This window comes from Mobula hypostoma, chromosome 9 (genome assembly GCF_963921235.1).
Source record: "Mobula hypostoma chromosome 9, sMobHyp1.1, whole genome shotgun sequence".
NCBI classification, from domain to species: domain Eukaryota; kingdom Metazoa; phylum Chordata; class Chondrichthyes; order Myliobatiformes; family Myliobatidae; genus Mobula; species Mobula hypostoma.
This window is the reverse complement of record NC_086105.1, coordinates 149,782,926-149,808,198: the sequence shown is the minus strand read 5'-3', so window position 1 is coordinate 149,808,198 and position 25,273 is coordinate 149,782,926. Positions and strand designations below refer to the sequence as shown.

The 25,273-nt window shown below is 48.0% G+C and overlaps 1 protein-coding gene across 1 annotated transcript in view; it reads left to right on the top strand.

Annotated features, from left to right (window-relative positions):
• Positions 1 to 25,273, top strand: part of coro7 (coronin 7) — a 181,350-nt gene that overhangs the window by 105,531 nt on the left and 50,546 nt on the right. The window contains exons 10-13 of the mRNA XM_063059455.1: positions 14,843 to 14,897; positions 16,893 to 16,950; positions 21,533 to 21,678; positions 22,872 to 22,967. Coding sequence (XP_062915525.1) covers positions 14,843 to 14,897; positions 16,893 to 16,950; positions 21,533 to 21,678; positions 22,872 to 22,967 — 355 coding nt within the window. The remainder of the gene's footprint in view (positions 1 to 14,842; positions 14,898 to 16,892; positions 16,951 to 21,532; positions 21,679 to 22,871; positions 22,968 to 25,273) is intronic.

Genomic DNA, 25,273 nt, shown 5'->3' with positions numbered 1-25,273 from the left:
AGGCTCAGTGCTGGGACTCCAGTTGTTTACAATATATATTAATGACTTGGATGAGGGAATTAAATGCAGCATCTCCAAGTTTGCGGATGACACGAAGCTGGGCGGCAGTGTTAGCTGTGAGGAGGATGCTAAGAGGATGCAGGGTGACTTGGATAGGTTGGGTGAGTGGGCAAATTCATGGCAGATGCAATTTAATGTGGATAAATGTGAAGTTATCCACTTTGGTGGCAAAAATAGGAAAACAGACTATTATCTGAATGGTGGCTGATTAGGAAAAGGGGAGGTGCAATGAGACCTGGGTGTCATTATACACCAGTCATTGAAAGTGGGCATGCAGGTACAGCAGGCGGTGAAAAAGGCGAATGGTATGCTGGCATTTATAGCGAGAGGATTCGAGTACAGGAGCAGGGAGGTACTACTGCAGTTGTACAAGGCCTTAGTGAGACCACACCTGGAGTATTGTGTGCAGTTTTGGTCCCCTAATCTGAGGAAAGACATCCTTGCCATAGAGGGAGTACAAAGAAGGTTCACCAGATTGATTCCTGGGATGGCAGGACTTTCATATGAAGAAAGACTGGATGAACTGGGCTTGTACTCGTTGGAATTTAGAAGATTGAGGGGGGATCTGATTGAAACGTATAAAATCCTAAAGGGATTGGACAGGCTAGATGTAGGAAGATTGTTCCCGATGTTGGGGAAGTCCAGAACGAGGGGTCACAGTTTGAGGATAAAGGGGAAGCCTTTTAGGACCGAGAGTAGGAAAAACTTCTTCACACAGAGAGTGGTGAATCTGTGGAATTCTCTGCCACAGGAAACAGTTGAGGCCAGTTCATTGGCTATATTTAAGAGGGAGTTAGATATGGCCCTTGTGGCTATGGGGATCAGGGGGTATGGAGGGAAGGCTGGTGCAGGGTTCTGAGTTGGATGATCAGCCATGATCATAATAAATGGCGGTGCAGGCTCGAAGGGCTGAATGGCCTACTCCTGCACCTATTTTCTATGTTTCTATGTTTAACCTTCTTGACCAACCATGACGACTATCCTGAATCAGTCCATGTCTATCTAAATACTTATATATCCAATCCCTTAGAAAACCTACCAATAACTTTCCCACTACTGATGTCAGGCTCCCGGCCTATAATTTCCTTGTTTACTCTCAGAGCCTTTCTTAAAACAATGGAGCAACGCTGGCTATCCTCCAATCCGCTGGCACCTTGCCTATCGCGAAGGATGTTTTAAGTATCTCTGCTAGGGCCCCTACAATTTCTGCACTAACCTCCCACAGAGTCCGAAGGAAAATCTTGTTAAGCCCTGGGGACTTGTCCACCCTAATTTGCCTCAAAACAGCAAACACCTCCTCCTCTGTGATCTGTATGGAGTCCATGACTCCGCTGCTGCTTTGTCTCAGTCCTATAGACTCTGCGTCCATCTCCTGAGTAAATACAGATTAAGATCCATTTAAATTCTTTCCTATCTCTTCAGGCTCCATGCATAGAAACATAGAAAACCTAGAGCACAATACAGGCCCTTCAACCCACAATGCTGTACTTTAGAAATTACCTAGGGTTACCCATGGCCCTCTATTTTTCTAAGCTCCATGTACCTATCCAGGAGTCTCTTAAAAGATCCTATTGTATCTGCCTCCACCACCATCGCCAGCAGCCCACTCCACACACTCACCACTCTCTGCGTAAAAAACTTACTTCTGACATCTCCTCTGCATCTACTTCCAAGCACCTTAAAACTGTACCCTCTCGTGTTAGCCATTTTAGCCCTGGGAAAAAGCCTCTGACTATCCACACGATCAATGCCTCTCATCACCTTATACACCTCTATCAGATCACCTCTCATCCTCCGTCGCTCCAAGGAGAAAAGTCCACTTAGATCTTCTGGAGGACCAATTTTGTCCCTTGCAATCATTTTGCTGTTAACGTATCAGTAGAAGTCTGTAGGATTCTCCTTCACCTTGTCTGAAAGAGCAATCGTGTGCCTCCTTTTAGCCCTCCTGATTTCTTTAAGGTGTTCTCTTGCATTTCTTATACTCATCAAGTACCTCGTTTGTTCCTACCTGCTTATACCTGCTGTGCACCTCCGCTTTTTCTGAACCAGGGCCTCAATATCTTTTGAAAACCAAGGATCCCTACACTTGTTACCTTCACGTGTTATTCTGACAGGCATATACAAGCTTTGTACTCTCAAAATTTCACTCTTGAAGGCCTCCCACTTCCCAAGTACACATTTGCCAGAAACCAGCCTTTCCTATAGTCATAGTAATAGTCATAGTCATACTTTATTGATCCCGGGGGAAATTGGTTTTCATTACAGTTGCACCATAAATGATTAAATAGTAATAAAACCATAAATAGTTAGATAGTAATATGTAAATTATGCCAGGAAATAAGTCCAGGACCAGCCTATTGGCTCAGGGTGTCTGACCCTCCACGGGAGGAGTTGTAAAGTTTGATGGCCACAGGCAGGAATGACTTCCTATGACGCTCTGTGCTGCATCTCGGTGGAATGAGTCTCTGGCTGAATGTACTCCTGTGCCCACCCAGTACATTATGTAGTGGATGGGAGACATTGTCCAAGATGGCATGCAATTTGGACAGCATCCTCTTTTCAGATACCCTAATCCACACTTGCCAGATCCTTTCTGATACCATCAAAATTGGCCTTTCTCCAATTTAGAATCTCAACCCGAGGACCAGACCTATCCTTTTCCATAATTACCTTGAAACTAATGGCATTATGATAACTGGATACAAAGTGTTTCCTCTAACAAACTTCTTTCACTTGCCCTGTCTCATCCCATAATCTAGCATCACACCCTCTCTCATTGGGACTTCTATGTACCGTACTGACTTAAGGAAACTTCCCTGTACAGATTTACCAAATTCTATCCTGTTTAGTCCTTTTACAGTACCAGAGGCCCAGTCAATAAACCCCATGGACAAATGGATGGTGTGTAATGTAGCCCCATTAACCTGCTCATTCATTTCTTGTTCGTCACTTCCACCCATAAGGCCTCAATAGGTGAGTTCTCCAGTCTGTCCTGTTTGAGCACTGCCATGACATTTTCCATGCCACCCCTCCCCCTTTAATCCCTCCTGCTCTGTCACATCTAACCCAACAGAACCCCAGAATACTGAGCTGCCCCTCCTGTAACCAAGTCTCACTAATGTCTACAATATCAGAACTCCAGTGTTGATCCAGGCCCCGAGCTCATCTGCCTTTCCTACAACACTTCTTGCGTTGAAGTATACACAACACAGAACATTAGTCCCACCACTCTCAACCTATTGATTCATGACTTAGTCTTAGGTCTTAACAAAATCAGTCTCCACAACAACTCCACTATCTGTTCTGGCATCTGGTTCCCATCCCCCTGAAACTCCAGTATAACCTCCCCCCACCCCCACCCATACAGAACCACAGTGCCAGCAAACCTTCCCGCTAGGATATTAGTCTCTCTCAAGTTTAGGTGCAGACCGTCTCTTCTGTACAGGTCCCACCTTCTCTAGAAGAGAATCTAATGATCCAGAAAGTCTGAAGCTCTCTCTCCTACACCAACTGCTTAGCCATGTGTGTTCTTCCTATATGTGGCCTCACTAGCTAGTGGCATGGTAACAGTCCTAAGATCACAACCCTCGAAGTCCTGTCCTTTTAACTTAACACCTAACTCTCTGAACTCAATTTGCAGAACATCCTCCATCTTCCTACCTATGTCATTAGTCCTGACATGGATCACGACCTCTGGTTGCTCACCCTCCCACTTAACAATGCACAATGCTCAGGTTTTGATCCAAGATGCTAATGAATCCTCTATCACCACAGCTCACCTCTTCTCCCCCTACACTTCCCTTCTCAGCCACAGAGCTTGACTCAGTGCCAGAGACCTGACTGCTGTGACTGTCTTCTGTGAGGTCATTCCCACCCCGCCCCCAACAGCATCCAAAGTGGTATACCTGTTGTTGAGGGGGATGGCCACAGGAGTACTCTGCACTGCCTGTTTAATCCCTCTCACTCTCTTGACTGTCACCCAGTTTCCTGTGTCCTGCACCTTGGGTGTAGCTACCCCTTTATATGTCCTGTCCATCACCCCTTCAGCCTCCTGAATGATCCAGAGTTCATCCGGTTCCAGCTCCAGCATTGTTAGAAGCTGCAGCTGGATGCACGTCTTGCGGGTGAAATCGTCAGGGACACTGGAGGTTTCTCTGCTGTCCCACATTGTGCAAGAGAAGCATTCAACTATCCCTACTGTTCTAACTGTGCAATCATAAAGAAAGAAACAATAAATAAACTGGAGAAAAAAATATACCTACAGCTTTTTCTCCTTCTCTCACTCAAGCCTCTGCTTGCTGCAGCTTCAAGGAGCTAAAGCCTCAAATCCCCACTCCAACAATGAACTCTCCAACAAAGGCCGCTCTGCTTGCTCCACCTTATTTTTATTTGCTGTTCAGTAATACTGCAAGAATATCCCTGATGACCCTGCCCTGAGTCATTGTCTGTCCAACTGCAGGACCTTTGCCTCATGAATATATAGATTTTATATTTTTATTTAGAGATACAGCACGAACAGGCCCTTTCAGCACTTTGAGCCGTGCTCTCAGCAACCCACCAAACTAACCCCAGCTTAAACACAGGACAATTTACAATGACTAATTAACCTACTAACCGGTACATCTTTAGACTCTGGGAGGAAACCAGAACACCTGAGGAAACCCATGCACACACGGGAAGGAATATACAAACTTTCTTACAGAGGATGTTGGAATTAAACTCCAGCTAGTCACAGAACACAGAAACGGGCCTTTCAGCCCATCTAGTCAATGCTGAACTGTTAACTCTGCCTAGACCCATCATTTGGCACCTGCACTGTAGCCGTCCATACCCTCCCATCTGTGTACTTCGCCAGACTTCTCTGAAATGTTGTCATCAAACATATAAGAGGTTGTTCAAGGATTCAGAGATACACAGATCACCTGGACAGTGGCAGATGAATTTTCATCCAGATAGGGGTGAGGTATGCACCAGCAATTCTGCAGATGTTGGAAATCTAAAGCAACTCACACAAAATACGGGAGGATCTCAGCAGGTCAGGCAGCATCTGTGGAACAGAGTAAACAGTCGCCATACTGGACCGAGACCCTTCGTCAGAACTGCAAAGCAGTAAAAGCCAGCATAAGCAGGTGGGGCAGGTGATAGGTGAGACCAGGTGAGGGAGAAGGTGGGTGGGTGGCGGGGGGGGGCGGTAGCTGGAAGAGATAGGCTAATGCAGTTTGGAAAGTTAAATTCTGGTAGGATGTACAGAGTAAACCTTAGCCACACTGGTGAACAGAGAGACTTTGGGTTGCAAGTCCGTATCTTCCAGAGAGTGGATGGGTGATGATTTCCTGAGCAGACTGAGGTCCTTTGGAACATACTCGTCAGTCAAAGTACTGAGTACAAGAGTTGGGATTTGTATTGCAGCTGTACAAAACATTGGTTAGACCACACATTGAGTTTTGTATACTGTTCTGGTCACTGTAGTACTGTAGTATGGTAGCGGTGGAGTGTGTGTGGACACAGACTATGTTTCTGTGCAAGCCACATCAAGCAATGGCAGAAGTTCATCAGTGAACGTGTAAGGGGCTGCTCCTCCCCAGCACTCACTCTCTATCCTGTCCACCGGCCGCAGTTCATCACAGGCAAAGCCCTCGCCACAGTGAGCATAGCTACAAGGAGTGCTGCCAGAAGAAAGAAGCAGCCATCATCGAGAACCCCACCATCCAGGCCATGCTCCATCCTCAATGCTACCATCGGGCAAAAGGTACAGGAGCCTTAGGTCCCACACCACCAGGTTCAGGAACAATTATTACCCTTCAACCATGAAGCTCCTGAACAGGGGTGGATAACTTCACTCACCTCAACTCTGAACTGAATCTATGAACTACAGACTCACTTTCAAAGACTGGACAGTTCGTGTTGAGTGTCAACTCTTGTTGACAAGGGAAGCACAGGAGCACTTACAGGACTGCTTTGAATCGATGGACTGGACTGTATTCAGGGATTCATCTTCGAACCTGGATGAGTATGCTGCAGTTGTTACCGACTTCATTAAAACCTGTGTAGATGAGTGTATGCCTACAAAGACTTACTGTACATTCCCAAACCAAAAGCCATGGATGAACCAAGAGGTGGGTCGTTCTGCTGAAGGCTAGATCTGTGGCATTTAAGTCTGGTAACCCAGGCCTGTACCAGAAAACCAGGTATGATTTGCGGAGGGCTATTTCAAGGGCGAAGAGATGATTTCAAACGAGGTTGGAGGCGACATCAGATGTACGACAACTCTGGCAGGGTCTGCAAGACATTACTTCCTACAAAGCGAAACCCAATAGCATGAATGGTAGTGGTGCTTCACTACCAGATGAACTGAAAGCCTTCTATGCCGCCTTGAAAGGGAGAATATAACGACAGCTGTGAAAATTCCTGCTGCACCCGGTGACTCTGTGATCTCTGTCTCAGAGGCCGATGTTAGGCTGTCTGTAAATAGGGTGAATCCTGGCAAGGCAGAAGGTCCTGATGGAGTACCCGGTTAGGCTCTGAAAACCTGTGCCAACCAAATGGCGGGAGTATTCAAGGACATTTTCAACCTCTCACTGCTACAGGTGGAAGTTCCCACTTGCTTCAAAAGGGCAACAATTATACCAGTGCCTAAGAAGAATAATGTCAGCTGCCTTAATGACTATCGCCTGGTAGCACTCACATCGACAGTGATCAAATGCTTTGAGAGATTGGTCATGACTAGACTGAACTCCTACCTCAGCAAGGACCTGGACCCATTGTAATTTGCCTATCGCCACAATAGATCAACAGCAGATGCAATTTCAACAGCTCTTCACACAGCTTTAGATCACCTGGACAACACAAGCACCTGTGTCAGGATGCTGTTCATCGACTATAGCTCAGCATTTAATACCATCATTCTCACAACCCTGATTGAGAAGTTGCAGAACCTGGGCCTCTGTACCTCCCTCTGCAATTGGATCCTTGACTTCCTAACCGGAAGACCACAATCTGTGCAGATTGGTGATAACATATCCTCCTCGCTGACAATCAACACTGGTTGTGTTCAGGGGTGTGTGCTTAGCCCACTGCTCTACTCTCTCTATACCCATGACGGTGTGGCTAGACACAGCTCAAGTACCATCTATAAATTTGCTGATGATACAACTGTTGCTGATACAATCTCAGAAGGTGATGAGAGGGTGTACAGGAATGAGATATGCCAACTAGTGGAGTGGTGTTGCACCAACAACCTGGCACTCAACGTAAGTAAGACGAAAAAACTGATCGTGGACTTCGGGAAGGGTGAGACAAAGGAACACAAACCAATCCTCATAGAGGGATCAGAAGTGGAGACAGTGAGCATTTTCAAGTTCCTGGGTGTCAAGATCTCTGAGGAAGGCAAGGCAGTGACTATACTTCATTAGGAGTTTGAAGAGATTTGGCATGTCAACAAATACACTAAAAAACTTCTATAGATGTACCAATGAGAGAATTCTAGCAGGCTGCATCACTGTCTGGTATGGAGGGGCTACTGCACAGGACCGAAAAAAAACTGCAGAGGATTGTAAATTTAGTAGTCTCCATCTTGGGTACTAGCCTACAAAGTACCCAGGACATCTTCAGGGAGTGGTGTCTCAGAAAGGCAGCATCCATTATTAAGGACCTCCAGCACCCAGGGCATGCCCTTTTCTCACTGTTACAGTCCATCACCCTACACCAAAAGGATGTCCCTTTAGAACGGAGGTGAGGAGGAATTTGTTCAGTCAGAGGGTGGTGAATCTTAGAATTCATTGCCTCAGGTAGCTGTGGAGGCCAAGACATTGCATATATTTTAAACGGATGTTGATAGGTTCTTAGTTAGTCAGGGCATCAAAGGTTACAGTGAGAAGGGGGAGAAATGGGCTTGAGAGGGATAATAAATCGGCCAATGGGCCGAATGGCTTAATCTGCTCCTATGTCTTGTAGTCACTTTTTCCTCCTCAGTGATAACCCTCTTCTGTTCTGAACACCCTCCCTCCTGTTTTGTCTGTCCTCTGTTGTGAGACTCCTGCTGCCTTATGCTTCAGACTTGTGAAGTGAAGTGTAGGGTCGGGATGTGGTGCCCAGCCGGACTCTCCACGATCCACCCCATAGAGTCATTGAGCACTACACACAGAAACAGTCCCTTCGGCCCATCTAGTCCGTGCCAAACTATTAATTGCATTGTCCTATCGACACACACCTGGACTATAGCTCTCCATACCTCTCCCATCTCCCATCCATGTACCTAACCAAACTTCTCTTAAATGTTGGAATCAAACCCACTTCCGTTGGCAGCTCGTTCCCCACTCTCACCACCTTCTGAGTGAAGAAGTTCCGCCTCGCGCCTCTCCTAAACATTTCACCTTTCACCTTTAACCCATGACCTCTAGTCTAGTCTCACCCAATGTCAGTGGAAAAAGCCTGTTTGCATTCACCCTGTTAGTACCCCTCATAATTTTGTAAACAAATATCTGCTCGTTCTGCTGCACTCTAAGGAATTACGACCTAAGCTGTTCCACCTGTACCTGTAACTGAGGTTCTCATGTCCTGGCAACATCCTTGCCTCTTCGAGACTGCAGTCCTTTCCTGCAGCAGAGGCCTTTCTCCAGATCAGGGCCTCTCTTGCTGCTTTCAGATCAGCACGCTCCCACACAAAGTGCTTTACTGTAAGACGCTGACGTCGATGCTGTGTTTATGTTAAACTCAGCAGAGGTTTCACTTCCCAGAGCCCTGAGCCAGCACTGAGACCCCCCCCCACCGCCTTCCCCAGACCGAGTGTGTGAGTGTGAGTGTAGTGTACGGAGCAGAGCAGAGCAGAGCATTTGTTTGAGTTTATCCTCTGGCTGGGACACTGCCAGGACCTTGTGTGGGAAGGTGCAGGCCCGCTATGTAAATAAGTTGTGTGGGAACTGTTGCTGTATGTAGGGAGAGGAGGGGAGGGGTGTGGGGAGTGAGAATGTCCAGTGACTCGGAGCGTGAGGGGTGAGGGGTCCCGACACGAGAGAATTAGGACCGGGATCCTGGGACAAAACTGTGCCATGGATGGTCCCAAGCCCGTCTGTGAAAGTAGGAGGGTTGGACATGGGGCTACCAACCCCATCCTGTAAAAACCAAGTGTTACAGAAATGCCAACAGAGGCTCCAAAGACCTCATCCCTGCGAGAGGAAGGGCTACAGCTTGAAAGACTGGCCCAGGGCAGATAAGATCATCGGGACAAATTCCTGAGGGTTCATGGTCCCTTCTCCCCACACTTTTTAAAGTTACAGCCTCTCTCACTGAACCCCGTGTATCTACCGAACATAGATACACGCACAGGAAAAGGCCCTTTAGCCCATAATACCCATGCTAACCATGATTTCACTCTAAACTATCCTGCACATTAATGATCAAGGATTGGCTTTATTTGTCACGTATACATTAAAACATTCAGTGAAACGCGTTGTTCGTGTCAATGACTAACAGAACCTGAGGATGTGCTGGGGGCAGCCCATGACCATTGCTACGTTTCCAGCACCAATATAGCAACTTACTAACCCGAACCAGTCTGTCCTTGGACTGCGGGGGAAACCGGAGCACACTTGGTCACGGGGAGAACGTACAATCTCCTTACAGACAGAGACAGGGGTTGAACCCTGATTGCTGAGGTTGTAAGGCAGTGGGTAGTTGGATAGTGAGGAGTTTTTGGGTGTTAACTAGCCACTATGCTACCATGCTGTCCGTGTTCTATTTTCCTCTATTCCCTTTCTGTTCACGTGCCTGTCAAAGTATCTCTTAAATATTGCTAATGTATCTCCCTCTACCAACTCCCCTTCAAAGTTCAAAGTAAATTCATTATCAAACTAAAATATGCCACCATATACAACCCTGAGATTTGTTTTCTTGCGGGTTTACTCAATAAATCCGATAACCATAATAGGATCAATGAAATACTGCACCAACTGGGCGGACAGCCAGCGTGCAAAAGACAAGAAATTGTGCAAATACAAGAAGAGACAGAAAAAGAAATAACAATAATCATAATAAATAAATAACTAATAAATATTGAGAACATGAGATGAAGAGTGAGTCCATTGGTTGTGGGAACATTTCCGTGATGGGGCACGTGAAGTTATCCCCTGTGGTCCGTGAGCCAGATGATTTGAGGGGTAATAACTGTTGCTGAACCTGCTGGTGTGGGACCTGAGGCTCATCTCCTTCCTGATGACAGCAGCAAGAAGAGAGCGTGGCCTGGGTGCTAGGGGTCCCTGAGGATGGATACTGCTTTCCTCTTGCAGCACATTCCAGGCACCCATCACTCTGTTTAAAAAAAAACCTGTCCTGCACAGTTAAACTTTCCCCCCTCACCTTAAATATACACCCTCTAATATTTGACGTTTCTGTCCTGGGGAACGATCTCTAACTGCCTACCTTGTGCCTCTCACTTTATAAGATCCTGTCGGGTCTCCCATCAGCCTCCCTGCCCCAGAGAAAACAGCCCAAATTTATTCAACCCTTCCATACATCATGCCCTCTAATCCAGGCAGCATCCTGGGAGACCACTTCTACACCCTCTCTGAAGCCTCCTTTCCTATGTAACCCCCTGAGCTGCACACACCCCCTACTCTGTCAGAGAGCTGGAATTGAACTGATGTATTGAATGGCCTCTCCTCATGCTATTGCATTCTGTGTACATGCCCCAGCTCCCTCCTCCCACTGTTCTCTGTAGCCCACATTCATGGCCAGACCAAGCCTCCCCCCTGCTGGCAGAGAGATTCACTGCGCAATGGGTGAGTTTGCCCATTGCCTGCACTGCATTCGTAATGTACCGTGGCGTTTGACTGTGGGAACCACTCTCAGCAATGCTCAGTGATGTAACAGGAGACGTGTTTATAATCCGCCCCCCCCAAGGAAAGAGGATGAGTTGAATTCTTGCCTTCCCGCTAAAAGCTGCCAGGTTTGACCCCCTGCATGTGTTGGCTGTGATCAGTTTATATCTGCAGTGCATTCTGTGGGGTATTACTATATCCTGATTGGGGCACACCCCCCCCCCCATACTAATGATTACAGCAGTGAAACTCCACTACTCTACTATCTAATTACTCAGAAACTTGGCTGGCTCAGTATGGTGTTTCCCACGCCTCCATTAACCTCACCCGATCTACCACGCTCCCTTGAATCTGATCACCGACCTGTTTCCCATGCTGCCTTGGAGCTTGCTGGGTTCACTGGAGAGTTTGATCTGCTGCGGCACGACTGAAATCATGTGAATTAACTGAATGTTGTGCTGTTAATGGGAATAACACACGATATTGTGGGAAATCTGCCAGTCCCTCCCCACCACTTACTGCAGAAAGTTCAGAAAGATTAGCTTTATTTGTCATATGTGCAACAAAACTTACAGTGAAATGTAGTTTGCATCAACAACCAACACAATCTGAGGATGTGCTGGGGGCAGTCTGCAAGTGTCACCACACTTCCAACACCAACACAGCGTGCCCACAACTTACTAACACAGCGTACCCACAGCTTACCCACAGCTTACTAACACAGCGTGCCCACAACTTACTAACACAGCGTGCCCACAACGTACTAACATAGCGTGCCCACAGCTTACTAACACAGCGTACCCACAGCTTACCCACAGCTTACTAACACAGCGTGCCCACAACTTACTAACACAGCGTGCCCACAACGTACTAACATAGCGTGCCCACAGCTTACTAACACAGCGTGCCCACAACTTACTAACACAGCGTGCCCACAACTTACTAACACAGCGTACCCACAGCTTACCCACAGCTTACTAACACAGCGTGCCCACAACTTACTAACATAGCGTGCCCACAACATACTAACATAGCGTGCCCACAGCTTACTAACACAGCGTGCCCACAACTTACTAACACAGCGTGCCCACAACTTACTAACACAGCGTGCCCACAGCTTACTAACACAGCGTGCCCACAACTTACTAACACAGCGTGCCCACAGCTTACTAACACAGCGTACCCACAGCTTATTAACACAGCGTGCCCACAACGTACTAACACAGCGTGCCCACAACGTACTAACACAGCGTGCCCACAACGTACTAACACAGCGTGCCCACAACTTACTAACACAGCGTGCCCACAACTTACTAACACAGCGTGCCCACAGCTTACTAACACAGCGTGCCCACAGCTTACTAACACAGCGTGCCCACAACGTACTAACACAGCGTGCCCACAGCTTACTAACACAGCGTGCCCACAACGTACTAACACAGCGTGCCCACAACTTACTAACACAGCGTGCCCACAGCTTACTAACACAGCGTGCCCACAACGTACTAACACAGCGTGCCCACAGCTTACTAACACAGCGTGCCCACAACGTACTAACACAGCGTGCCCACAACGTACTAACACAGCGTGCCCACAACTTACTAACACAGCGTGCCCACAATTTACTAACACAGCGTGCCCACAACTTATTAACACAGCGTGCCCACAACATACTAACACAGCGTGCCCACAACGTACTAACACAGCGTGCCCACAACTTACTAACACAGCGTGCCCACAATTTACTAACACAGCGTGCCCACAACTTATTAACACAGCGTGCCCACAACGTACTAACACAGCGTGCCCACAACGTACTAACACAGCGTACCCACAACATACTAACACAGCGTACCTACAGCTTACTAACACAGCGTGCCCACAGCTTACTAACACAGCGTGCCCACAACGTACTAACACAGCGTGCCCACAACATACTAACACAGCGTGCCCACAGCTTACTAACACAGCGTGCCCACAACTTACTAACACAGCGTGCCCACAACGTACTAACACAGCGTGCCCACAGCTTACTAACACAGCGTGCCCACAGCTTACTAACACAGCGTGCCCACAACTTACGAACACAGCGTGCCCACAACTTAGTAACGCAGTGTGCCCACAACTTACTAACCCTAACCCATATGTCTTTGGAATGTGGGAGGAAAGTGGAGCAAACGTGGTCACGTGGAGAGAGTAGCGGCTCCTTACAGACAATGGCAGGACTGGAACCCCAGTCACTGGAGCTATAAAGCGTGATGCTAACTGACTCTCTAATGTGCCACCCCACCTGATAGAGGCTTTTAGAATTATGAAAAACATAGATACTGTAGACAGTCAGAATCCTTTCCCCGGGGTAGAAATGTTTCTAAGTTACGTATTTATTTACTTTTATTTAGTGATTCAGTACGGTTACAGCCCTTCCGGCCCAACGAGCCCACACCACCCATGTGATCAATTAGCCTACTAACTGGTACGTCTTTGGAATGTAGGAGCAAACGCAAGTGATCACGGGGAGAACGTAGAAGCTCCTTGCAGAAATTGAACCTGGGATGCTGTAATAGCACAAATCACTGTGCTACTGCCGGCAGCATTAGAGGAGGTGAAGTGAAGAGCAAGTTGTTTACACAGAGAGTGGTAGGTACTAGGGGTAGTGATGGAAACGGGTAGCTTGGGGGAGTTGAAGTGGTTTTTAGATAGGCACATGGAAGAAGTTATGCTGGTGTGGCCGGGGCTGGGGCTGGGGGAAGGTTTATATGCACTGGTCAAAGGGTACAAGGTGAAGGTGGCAAAACCAGCAGAACTGATGAGCATTGATTAAATAAAATAATAGGCATCCGTTAGTCTCCTGAGACCATGCATTTGCGCCTTGGAAGGTTTCCAGGGTGTAGGCCTGGGCAAGGTTGTATGGAAGACCGGCAGTTGCCCATGCTGCAAGTCTCCCCTCTCCACGCCACCGATGTTGTCTGAGGGAAGGGCATTAGGACCCATACAGCTTGGCACCAGTGTCGTCGCAGAGCAATGTGTGGTTAAGTGCCTTGCTCAAGGACACAACACGCTGCCTCAGCTGAGGCTCGAACTAGCGACCTTCAGATCACTAAACCGACGCCTTAACCACTTGGCCATGCGGTGAAGTAAGTGGTCAGTCTGGAATACACAGCCGGGGACAGGTGGAGTTTGCAGATGGGAGAGGGTATGGCATGGACTTGATGGGCCAAATGGCCTGCTGGTATTTGACTGTCACTCTGTGGCAGGCTGGCTTTTCCCTGACTGACTCCAGGGTGTGTAGGGCCGGGATAACACTGTGTACAAGCTCAGACAGTGAATGGTTACTTGCTCACGGGGTAGACCTCATCTTGAGAGTCAGCTTCAATAGAGACACTCGCCTCTCCACCATCAAGAACATGTTCGAAAGGTGACGTGCCTCAAGAAGGCAGCATCCATCATTAAGGACCCTGACAATCTAGGTCATGCTGTCTTCAGATTGTTGCCGTCAGGGAGGACGGACGGAAGTCTGAAGACCCACACTCAATGTTTTACAAACAGCTTCTTCCCCTCTGTCATCAGGTTTCTGAACGGTCCATGAGCCCATGAATACTGCCTCACTATTTTAAACACAAGAGATTCTGCAGATGTTGAAATCCATAGCAACACACACAAAATGCTGGAGGAACTCAGTAGGTCAGGCAGGATCTATGGAGCGGAATTAACAGTGAACGCTTTCCCCTTCTTTTCCAGTTCTGATGAAAACTCTTGGCCTGAAACCTCATTATTTTGCTCTCTTTTTGCACTATTTTATTTTATTTATATATATATATTTATTTATTTATTTTATAATTGTAACTTATGGTAGTTTTTATGTATTGCACTGTACTGCTGTCACAAAACAACAAATTTCATGACATTTATCAGTGATAATAAACCTGAATCAACAGCAGATTCTGATGTGCTCTGTCTCTCTCCTCCAGCTCACTCATCCCGTTGTACGATGCTGACTCCGGGCTGCTGATCCTGGCTGGAAAGGTGAGCGGTGGTGATCTGATCCTCACTTTCCCCATGGTCCAGGAGGTGTGATCACCACAGGCCCGGCAAGGCTACGCAGGGCCAGAATGTGTGTCGACACTTTTGGGCTGCCCCATCATGTCCTCGGACTGTCCTGGTTTTAAACTCATATGATGCATTTCACTGCCTGTTTTGATTTTGTTCATTTGTGTTGTACGACATTGGTGATTGTGGTCTCTCCATCACCATGATTGTTCTTTGCAGATGCTTCTACAGAGTGGTTTGCCATTGCCTTCTTCAGGGCAGTGTCTTTATAAGACGATTGATTTCAGCCTTTATCAATACTCTTCAGAGACTGTCTGCCTGGCATCAGCGGTCACATAACCAGGACTTGTGATGTGCACCAGCTGCTCATACGACCATCCACGCTTAACGTGACTTTTATTGGAGGGCTAAGCGGGTGCTACACCTTGCCCACTAGCGGAGAGAAGGAGCACCTCACACCTCCTTTGGTAGAGACGTATCCCCAGCCTGCCGCCCTCTGTTTTGATGCATACGTGATAAATAAATCAATCTGAGCTTGCCCTATCAGGAGAGCTGGAACTGCCAAAGGCAGAGGAACAAACTACCGGCAGTTCCCCTGTGGGAAGACTCACCCTGAGAGACAGGAGGGCGTGGGTTCAAGCCCCAGACCAGAGCCTCAGTCCACCCCAGTGCGGTACAGAGGGAGGGAAGGATGGTGGTAACGGTCTACTATGATGGATGCTGCCTTTTTGAGGTATCACCTCGAGAACATGTCCTCGATGCTGGGGAGGCTAATGCCTGCATTGGAGCTGGCCTCCTAAATGACCATATAACCATATAACAATTACAGCACGGAAACAGGCCATCTCTGCCCTTCTAGTCCGTGCTGAACTCTTACTCTCACCTAGTCCCACCGACCTGCACTCAGCCCATAACCCTCCGTTCCTTTCCTGTCCATATACCTATCCAGTTTTTTTTTAAATGATTCATTAGGTCAGCCCCAAGCTGCTACCACACTGTTTGAAAAAGTAAAGATCTTTAAAGTTTAGCCTTATTTGTCACAGGTATATCAAAACATACAGTGAAATGCTTTGTTTTGTGTCATCAACCAACATAGTCCGAGGATGTGCTGGGTCACCACACTCCCAGCACCAATATAGCAAGCCAACAACTGGCTAACCCTAACCCATACGTCTTCGGACCGTGGGAGGAACTGGAGCACCCAGATTCACAGGGAGAACATACAAACTCCTTACAAGCAGCACCACTGATTGAAACCTATTGCTGGCACTGTGATAGTATTATACTGGCTGAGGGAAAGTCCTCAGCACCATATTTAATCCCTAATTCAACACGAAATAATTACCTGCTCACCGTGGCAGGCAGCCTCTGGTCCGTGCTACCCCGCAGTTAGATCACAGGTCATTGCTGATCTCTGAATCACCTTTCCCAGGTCTTTCCCAACCTGGTCGTAAAAGCTGTGGCAGCACCTTCCCGACAGTGTTGACAGGTCCCTTTGGTGGCTGCGGGGATATCTCAGTTCTAAGATCACTGCCCCTCCAGCAGAGCTGTGCGTGGTGGACAGGCTGAACTGGGAGTTCCGGGGGCTCAGGACTAATTAATCTCAGGGTGTCCCTTGTCCTTAGGATGTGTCTGGGTTTTCTTCCACTCAGCATCTCCTAGGCCGAGCTCAGTTCCCGATCTCCAGCACCGTCAGCTGCTGGTGAACAGGAAGGAGTCCAACACCTCTCCAGCCAGAAGAGTCTACAGCTTCTGGGAATTACTGCAGGGCAGGGAAAGGATGTGTCGGAGGTCCTGTTGTACTTCCCTGTGCCGTGTGTGTATGCGTGTGTGTGTGTGTGCGTGCGTGTGTGTGTGTGTGTGTGCGTGCGTGTGTGTGTGTGTGTGTGTGTGTGTGTGTACGTGTGTGCGTGCGTGCATGAACTTGTGTAAACCTGAACTGAACGCCACAATCTCTGTCCTTCCCTGCAGGGTGATAATATTCTGCGATGTTTCGAAGTGTCTCCTGCCAACAGCACATTGACACAGGGTAAGGCCACGATCTCCAGCGGAGAGCAGGAATTCACGGGTGTCTCTCAGCTTGCCAGGCTTTGACCGGGGATCAGTTCTTGGGCCCCAGCGGTTCACCTTTTAAAGGAACCATTCGTCCAAACAGACCAAGTGTCCTGTGTTGCTACATGAGGAGGCAGATATAGAGAATACAGTGGGCAGATGTAGAGGATACAGTGGGCAGGTGTAGAGGATACAGTGAGCAGGTGTAGAGGATACAGTGGGCAGGTGTAGAGGATACAGTGAGCAGGTGTAGAGGATACAGTGGGCAGGTGTAGAGGATACAGTGAGCAGGTGTAGAGGATACAGTGGGCAGGTGTAGAGGATACAGAGAGCAGGTGTAGAGGATACAGTGAGCAGGTGTAGAGGATACAGTGGGCAGGTGTAGAGGATACAGTGGGCAGGTGTAGAGGATACAGTGGGCAGGTGTAGAGGATACAGTGAGCCGGTGTAGAGGATACAGTGGGCAGGTGTAGAGGATACAGTGGGCAGGTGTAGAGGATACAGTGGGCAGGTGTAGAGGATACAATGGGCAGCTGTAAAGGATACAGTGAGCAGATGTAGAGGATACAGTGGGCAGGTGTAGAGGATACAGTGGGCAGGTGTAGAGGATACAGTGAGCCGGTGTAGAGGATACAGTGGGCAGGTGTAGAGGATACAGTGGGCAGGTGTAGAGGATACAGTGGGCAGATGTAGAGAATACAGTGGGCAGCTGTAAAGGATACAGTGAGCAGGTGTAGACGATACAGTGGGCAGATGTAGAGGATACAGTGGGCAGATGTAGAGGATACAGTGGACAGATGTAGAGGATACAGTGGGCAGGTGTAGAGGATACAGTGGGCAGGTGTAGAGGATACAGTGGGCAGGTGTAGAGGATACAGTGAGCAGGTGTAGAGGATACAGTGGGCAGGTGTAGAGGATACAGAGAGCAGGTGTAGAGGATACAGAGAGCAGGTGTAGAGGATACAGTGGGCAGGTGTAGAGGATACAGAGAGCAGGTGTAGAGAATACAGAGAGCAGGTGTAGAGGATACAGTGGGCAGGTGTAGAGGATACAGTGAGCAGGTGTAGAGGATACAGTGGGCAGATGTAGAGAATACAATGGGCAGATGTAAAGGATACAGTGAGCAGATGTAGAGGATACAGTGGGCAGGTGTAGAGGATACAGTGGGCAGATGTAGAGGATACAATGGGCAGATGTAAAGGATGCAGTGGGCAGGTGTAAAGGATACAGTGAGCAGGTGTAGACGATACAGTGGGCAGATGTAGAGGATACAGTGGGCAGATGTAGAGGACACAGTGGACAGGTGTAGAGGATACAGTGGGCAGGTGTAGAGGATACAGTGGGCAGGTGTAGAGGATACAGTGGGCAGGTATAGAGGATACAGTGGGCAGATGTAGAGGATACAATAGGCAGGTGTAAAGGATACAGTGGGCAGGTGTAGAGGATACAGTGAGCAGGTGTAGAGGATACAGTGGGCAGGTGTAGAGGATACAGTGGGCAGGTGTAGAGGTACAGTGGGCAGATGTAGAGGATACAATGGGCAGATGTAAAGGATGCAGTGGGCAGGTGTAGAGGATACAGTGGGCAGGTGTAGAGGATACAGTGAGCAGGTGTAGAGGATACAGTGGGCAGGTGTAGAGGATACAGTGGGCAGGTGTAGAGGTACAGTGGGCAGATGTAGAGGATACAATGGGCAGATGTAAAGGATGCAGTGGGCAGGTGTAGAGGATACAGTGGGCAGGTGTAGAGGATACAGTGAGCAGGTGTAGAGGATACAGTGGGCAGGTGTAGAGGATACAGTGGGCAGGTGTAGAGGATACAGAGAGCAGGTGTAGAGGATACAGTGGGCAGGTGTAGAGGATACAGTGAGCAGGTGTAGAGGATACAGTGGGCAGGTGTAGAGGATACAGAGAGCAGGTGTAGAGGATACAGTGGGCAGGTGTAGAGGATACCGTGAGCAGGTGTAGAGGATACAGTGGGCAGGTGTAGAGGATACAGTGGGCAGGTGTAGAGGATACAGAGAGCAGGTGTAGAGGATACAGTGGGCAGGTGTAGAGGATACAGTGGGCAGGTGTTGAGGATACAGTGGGCAGATGTAGAGGATACAGTGGGCAGGTGTAGAGGATACAGTGGGCTAGAAGCAGGCTGAGTACGTGAACAACAACTGTCAGACATGGAGAACAATGTGACAACATGTCAAATATCCACTCTGGTCCACAAAGTAGAACGCAGTGTATTTAGGTGTGTGCAGGAACCCAGGTAACAAGTCACTGCAACAACGATCCTGTGGGTACACGGAATGGTTAGGAACATAGAACATTCTTGGGCAGATAGGACCAGAGTTAGGAGATCATGAAAAACATCTATGTAACAGGTTTGCCCAGAACTGGAGAACTGTGTCAAGATCAAGAGGCCACACTTTGGGGAAGGTGTGAAGGCTTCAGAGGGGATGCTGTCGAGATCTTGCAGGGAAAAGGGACTTGGTTATGTGGGTAAACAAGAGAAGTAGGGGTCTGCTATCAGAGAATAATGGAGGTATCAGATAATAATCTAATGGAGGTATCATAGCAAATAGAACATTACAGCACTGTCCAAGCCCTTTGGCCCACGATGTGCCGACATTTTAACCTGCTCTAAGATCAATCTAACCCTTCTCTTCTATTTAACCCACCTGAAGATGGCAGATCAACTGATGATCCCACTGGTGATAGCACAGAACAGTTAACATCTTAGTCCACATGTATTTTTAATTCTGAAGTCATCCATATACCAATTCAAGAGTCTGTAAAGTGTCCCTAATGTATTGCCTTTACCACCACCCCTAGCAGCACGTTCCATCTACCCACCACTCTCTGTGTGAAAAACACCTACCTCTGATATCTCCCCATACTTTCCTCTAATCATCTTAAGATGATGCTGCCTTGTATTAGCCATTTCCACCCTGTGAAAAAGGCACAGGTTGTCCACTTGATATTCGCCTCTTATTGTCTTGTACACCTCCATCAAGTCTCCTTCACTCCAAAGACAAAAGCCCTGCCTTTCATAAGATATGCTGTCCAATCCAGAGTCATACACAGACTGCTGGAGGAACGCAGCAGGTCAGGCAGCGTCTATGGAGAGAAATAAACAGTCAGTGTTTCAGGCAGAGACTCTTAGTCAGGACTCTCTAATCCAGGCAGCATCCTGTTAAACCTCCTCTGCTCCCTTCTGAGGTGTCCACATCTTTCCTATAATGAGGTGACCAGAACTAAACAGCAGTGAAGGTGGACACGTGGAGAGTGCTTCCCTGGTCTGCCGCCAGATTTCCCCAGTTTCAGAATCAGGAGCAGTCTGTGTAGGGACTGAGGAGGAAAGTTTTCACTCACAGGCTGACAAACATTTGGAATTCTCTGCTTCGGAGGGTTGTGCAGATTCATTGAGCATGCAGGTGGAGAGGGTTCTGGATGTGGGATGGAGCTGAGGAAGAGGTTTGTGTTTGGTGTTTGGTAGGGGTTCTACACCAGCAGGTTCATGAACAGTTATTACACCTCATCTGTCAGGCTCCTGAACTGGCATGGGTATCTTCACTCAGCACAACTCAACACTGAACTGATTCCACAACCTGTGGACTCACTTTCCAACTCATGTTCTCTGTATTATTTGTTTATTTATTTATTTGTCAGCCTGTCTATCTATCTACTGTATCTATCCATTTATTTATTTGCACCGTTTGTCTTCTCTTGCACATTGGTTGCTTGTCAGTCTTTCTTTATATATTATTTCATCGATTCCATTGTATTTCTTTGTTCCACTGTGAATGCCCTCAAGAAAATGAATCTCAGGATTGTATATGGTGACGTATGTTTTCTGATGATAAATTTACTTTGAACTTTGGTGGAGTTTCTGTGGATTGTCCCAGTGCCAGCCCAGGGCTACAGCAGCATCTCAGGCACGTAGAGTCACTCAACACATGGACCATAGATTATACGTAAAACATACATAAATTACATAAGACAATGAAGAGAAAAAATATACTCTAATACTTTGGTCTAAGGTCAGTGGCTGGGATCAATACTGCTTCTTCTGGGAATTGAAAGGCCTCGACAGAGTGGACGTGGAGGAATCTAGGACCAGAGAGCACAACCTCAGGATAGAGGGGCATCCATTTATCTGCTTCTGGTGATGGCCATGTCAGAAAGCTGATTCTAATTCTGACTATCATTATGAACAGAGATAAGGAGGGCTTTCTTTAGCTGGAGCGTAGTGAGTCCATAGCATTCATTGCCATTGACTGCTCTGGAGGCCAAGCCATTGGCTATATTTAAGTATGCTTTTGATTAGTAATGGTGTCAAAGGTCATAGGAAGAAGACAGGAGAATGGGTTGAGAGGGATAATAAATCCATGATAGAATGACAGACCAGGCTCGATGGGCTGAATGGCCTAATTCTTCTCCAGTGTCTTATGGTTTTGTGGTTTGATCAGAGGGTAGCTGTTATATGTTGAATGTGGTGCACAGGATTGTGGCCAAGGCCTCCCCCTCTGGGTCAGACCTCAGGGAATCTTTGTGACCTCTCTGCAGTGAGCCAGTGCCTGACTGAGGTGAAGTCAAAAGGCGCTGCGACGGTGCCAAAACTAGCGCTGGACGTGATGTCATGTGAAGTGGTTCGCCTGCTGCAGCTGACGGAGAATTCCATTGTGCCAATCAGTTACAAGGTGCCGCGCAAGGTAACTGGCAGTGCCTAGCGTCAGCGCGGTGCTTCCCCTGCACATGTCCACACGCCCGGGCCCCAAATCTTTACAAATCCCAAGTGACCTGCCTTCTGCGTGGCTATGGTAGCCGAGCTGGTGACGTTCCCTTGTTTCCTTGGATCATCCTGTTTCATCCAGTTCCCCTGAAATGTTTTTATTTAGCCAATTCCTTTCTGATGACTAAACTCCCAGAGATCACATGTTTCTTCAAGTTTTGGCTCATTAAGCGCACATACCCAGGGGTACATAACTGCCGTGGAAGTTCACTTTCTATGGCAGCATCACAGTACATTACAAACTGGACAAACATCAATTACAATCAACTTAAATTAACATCAATTATATATAATTTACATGTGCAAATATAATGACTCTGCTCTTCCTCTATTCCCCACTCTGACTTTTTACCACTTTTCCCCTCTTCCCTTTCTCCTGTGGTCCACTCTCCTCTGCTATCAGACTCTTTCCTCTCCAGCCCTTGCCCTTTCCCACCCACCTGGTTTCACCTGTCACCTACCAGCTAGCCTCTTTCCCCTCCCCACACTTTTTAATTCTGGTGTCTTCCCCCTTCCTTCTCAGTCTTGATGAAGGGTCCAGGCCTGAAACGTTGACTCTTCATTCATCTCCACAGATGCTGTTTGACCTGCTGAGTTCCTTCAACATTTTGTGTGTGTTGTTCTGGATTTCCAGCATTTATTATGACTCTAGTGCAAATTAATAGACAGAAATAGAAATAGAATTCTTTTGTTATTCCTCACGTTGACTCTGGGCTGCACTGGGGTACACAGGGGTTACACTGGGATTACACTGTTCTATTACCCACAGAAATAACCAATCACTTTCCAATTCTGCAAAGCCTCTGTGAAATCTGTATGACCCGAACCTCCTCCACAAACAGCCATTCTCCAGCAGTGTATCCCAAAATCGGCACTCCGCCCATCAGTAATCACTCCCACAATCTGAAAGGCACCCACTCACACAGACTGCACACATTCCTCGTTAGTAAACACCGGCAGTCAGCACATTGAGCAGTCCTACACTGTGCTCAGTGCTGAGGAGTGAACCCTCCATACCTGTCATATCAGTGCACAGCCAGCATGGGCAGTGGCTTAACTGTGACCGATGAAACCCTCATCTGGTGTAACTGAGATTTTTCCCTCTTGTACCAGTCTCTCCAGGAATTCCATGCCGATTTATTCCCGGATACTCCTGGTAAAGTGCCGTCTGTGTCCGCGCTGGGTTGGTTCAAAGGATCTGATGACCAGGTCAGTGATGTGTGGACACATGGTCACGTCAGGTGAACTTCACTCCCCTTCATAGACTCTCACTCAGCATCACTCCCATTCTGGGTCACTTACACAGTGTCACTCACTGTGATCAGTCACTGTGGTCACTCACTGTGGTCACTTACACAGTGTCACTCACTGTGATCAGTCACTGTGGTCACTCACTAGGTCACTCACTGTGGGTCACTCACTGTGGTCACTCACTGTGGGTCACTCACTGTGATCATTTACTGTGGTCACTCACTGTGATCAGTCACTGTGGTCACTCACTAGGTCACTCACTGTGGGTCACTTACATAGTGTCACTCACTGTGGGTCACTCACTGTGGGTCACTCACTGTGGGTCACTCACTGTGATCATTCACTGTGGTCACTCACTGTGGGTCACTCACTGTGGGTCACTCACTGTGATCATTCACTGTGGTCACTCACTGTGATCATTCACTGTGGTCACTCACTGTGATCACTCACCAGGTTACTCACGGTAATCACTCACTGGGTCACTCACTGTGATCATTCACTGTGGTCACTCACTGTGGGTCACTCACTGTGATCATTCACTGTGGTCACTCACTGTGATCATTCACTGTGGGTCACTCACTGTGATCATTCACTGTGATCATTCACTGTGATCATTCACTGTGGGTCACTCACTGTGATCATTCACTGTGATCATTCACTGTGATCATTCACTGTGGGTCACTCACTGTGATCATTCACTGTGGTCACTCACTGTGGTCACTCACTGTGGGTCACTCACTGTGATCACTCACTGTGATCATTCACTGTGGTCACTCACTGTGGGTCACTCACTGGGTCACTCACTGTGATCATTCACTGTGGTCACTCACTGTGGGTCACTCACTGGGTCACTCACTGTGATCATTCACTGTGGTCACTCACTGTGGGTCACTCACTGTGGTCACTCACTGTGATCACTCACTGTGATCATTCACTGGGTCACTCACTGTGATCATTCACTGGGTCACTCACTGGGTCACTCACTGTGATCATTCACTGTGATCATTCACTGGGTCACTCACTGGGTCACTCACTGTGATCATTCACTGTGGTCACTCACTGTGATCATTCACTGTGGGTCACTCACTGTGATCATTCACTGTGGTCACTCACTGTGGTCACTCACTGTGGTCACTCACTGTGATCACTCACCAGGTTACTCACGGTAATCACTCACTGTGGGTCACTCACTGTGATCATTCACTGTGGGTCACTCACTGGGTCACTCACTGTGATCACTCACTGTGATCATTCACTGGGTCACTCACTGTGGGTCACTCACTGTGATCATTCACTGTGGTCACTCACTGTGGTCACTCACTGTGGGTCACTCACTGTGATCACTCATTGTGGTCACTCACTGGGTCACTCACTGTGGGTCACTCACTGTGATCATTCACTGTGGTCACTCACTGTGGGTCACTCACTGTGGTCACTCACTGGGTCACTGTGGTCACTCACTGTGGTCACTCACTGTGGTCACTCACTGGGTCACTCACTGTGATCATTCACTGTGGTCACTCACTGTGATCACTCACTGTGATCATTCACTGTGGTCACTCACTGTGGGTCACTCACTGTGGTCACTCACTGGGTCACTGTGGTCACTCACTGTGGTCACTCACTGTGGTCACTCACTGTGATCACTCACCAGGTTACTCACGGTAATCACTCACTGTGGTCACTCACTGGGTCACTCACTGTGATCATTCACTGTGGGTCACTCACTGTGATCATTCACTGTGTCACTCACTGTGGTCACTGTGGTCACTCACTGTGGGTCACTCACTGTGGTCACTCACTGGGTCACTGTGGTCACTCACTGTGGTCACTCACTGTGGTCACTCACTGGGTCACTCACTGTGATCACTCACTGTGGTCACTCACTGGGTCACTGTGGTCACTCACTGTGGTCACTCACTGTGGTCACTCACTGTGGTCACTCACTGTGGTCACTCACCAGGTTACTCACGGTAATCACTCACTGTGGTCACTCACTGGGTCACTCACTGTGATCATTCACTGTGGGTCACTCACTGTGATCATTCACTGTGGGTCACTCACTGTGATCACTCACTGTGATCATTCACTGTGGTCACTCACTGTGGTCACTCACTGTGATCACTCACTGGGTCACTCACTGTGGGTCACTCACTGTGATCACTCACTGTGTCACTCACTGTGGGTCACTCACTGTGATCAGTCACTGTGATCATTTACTGTGGTCACTCACTGGGTCACTCATTGTGATCACTCCCTGGGTC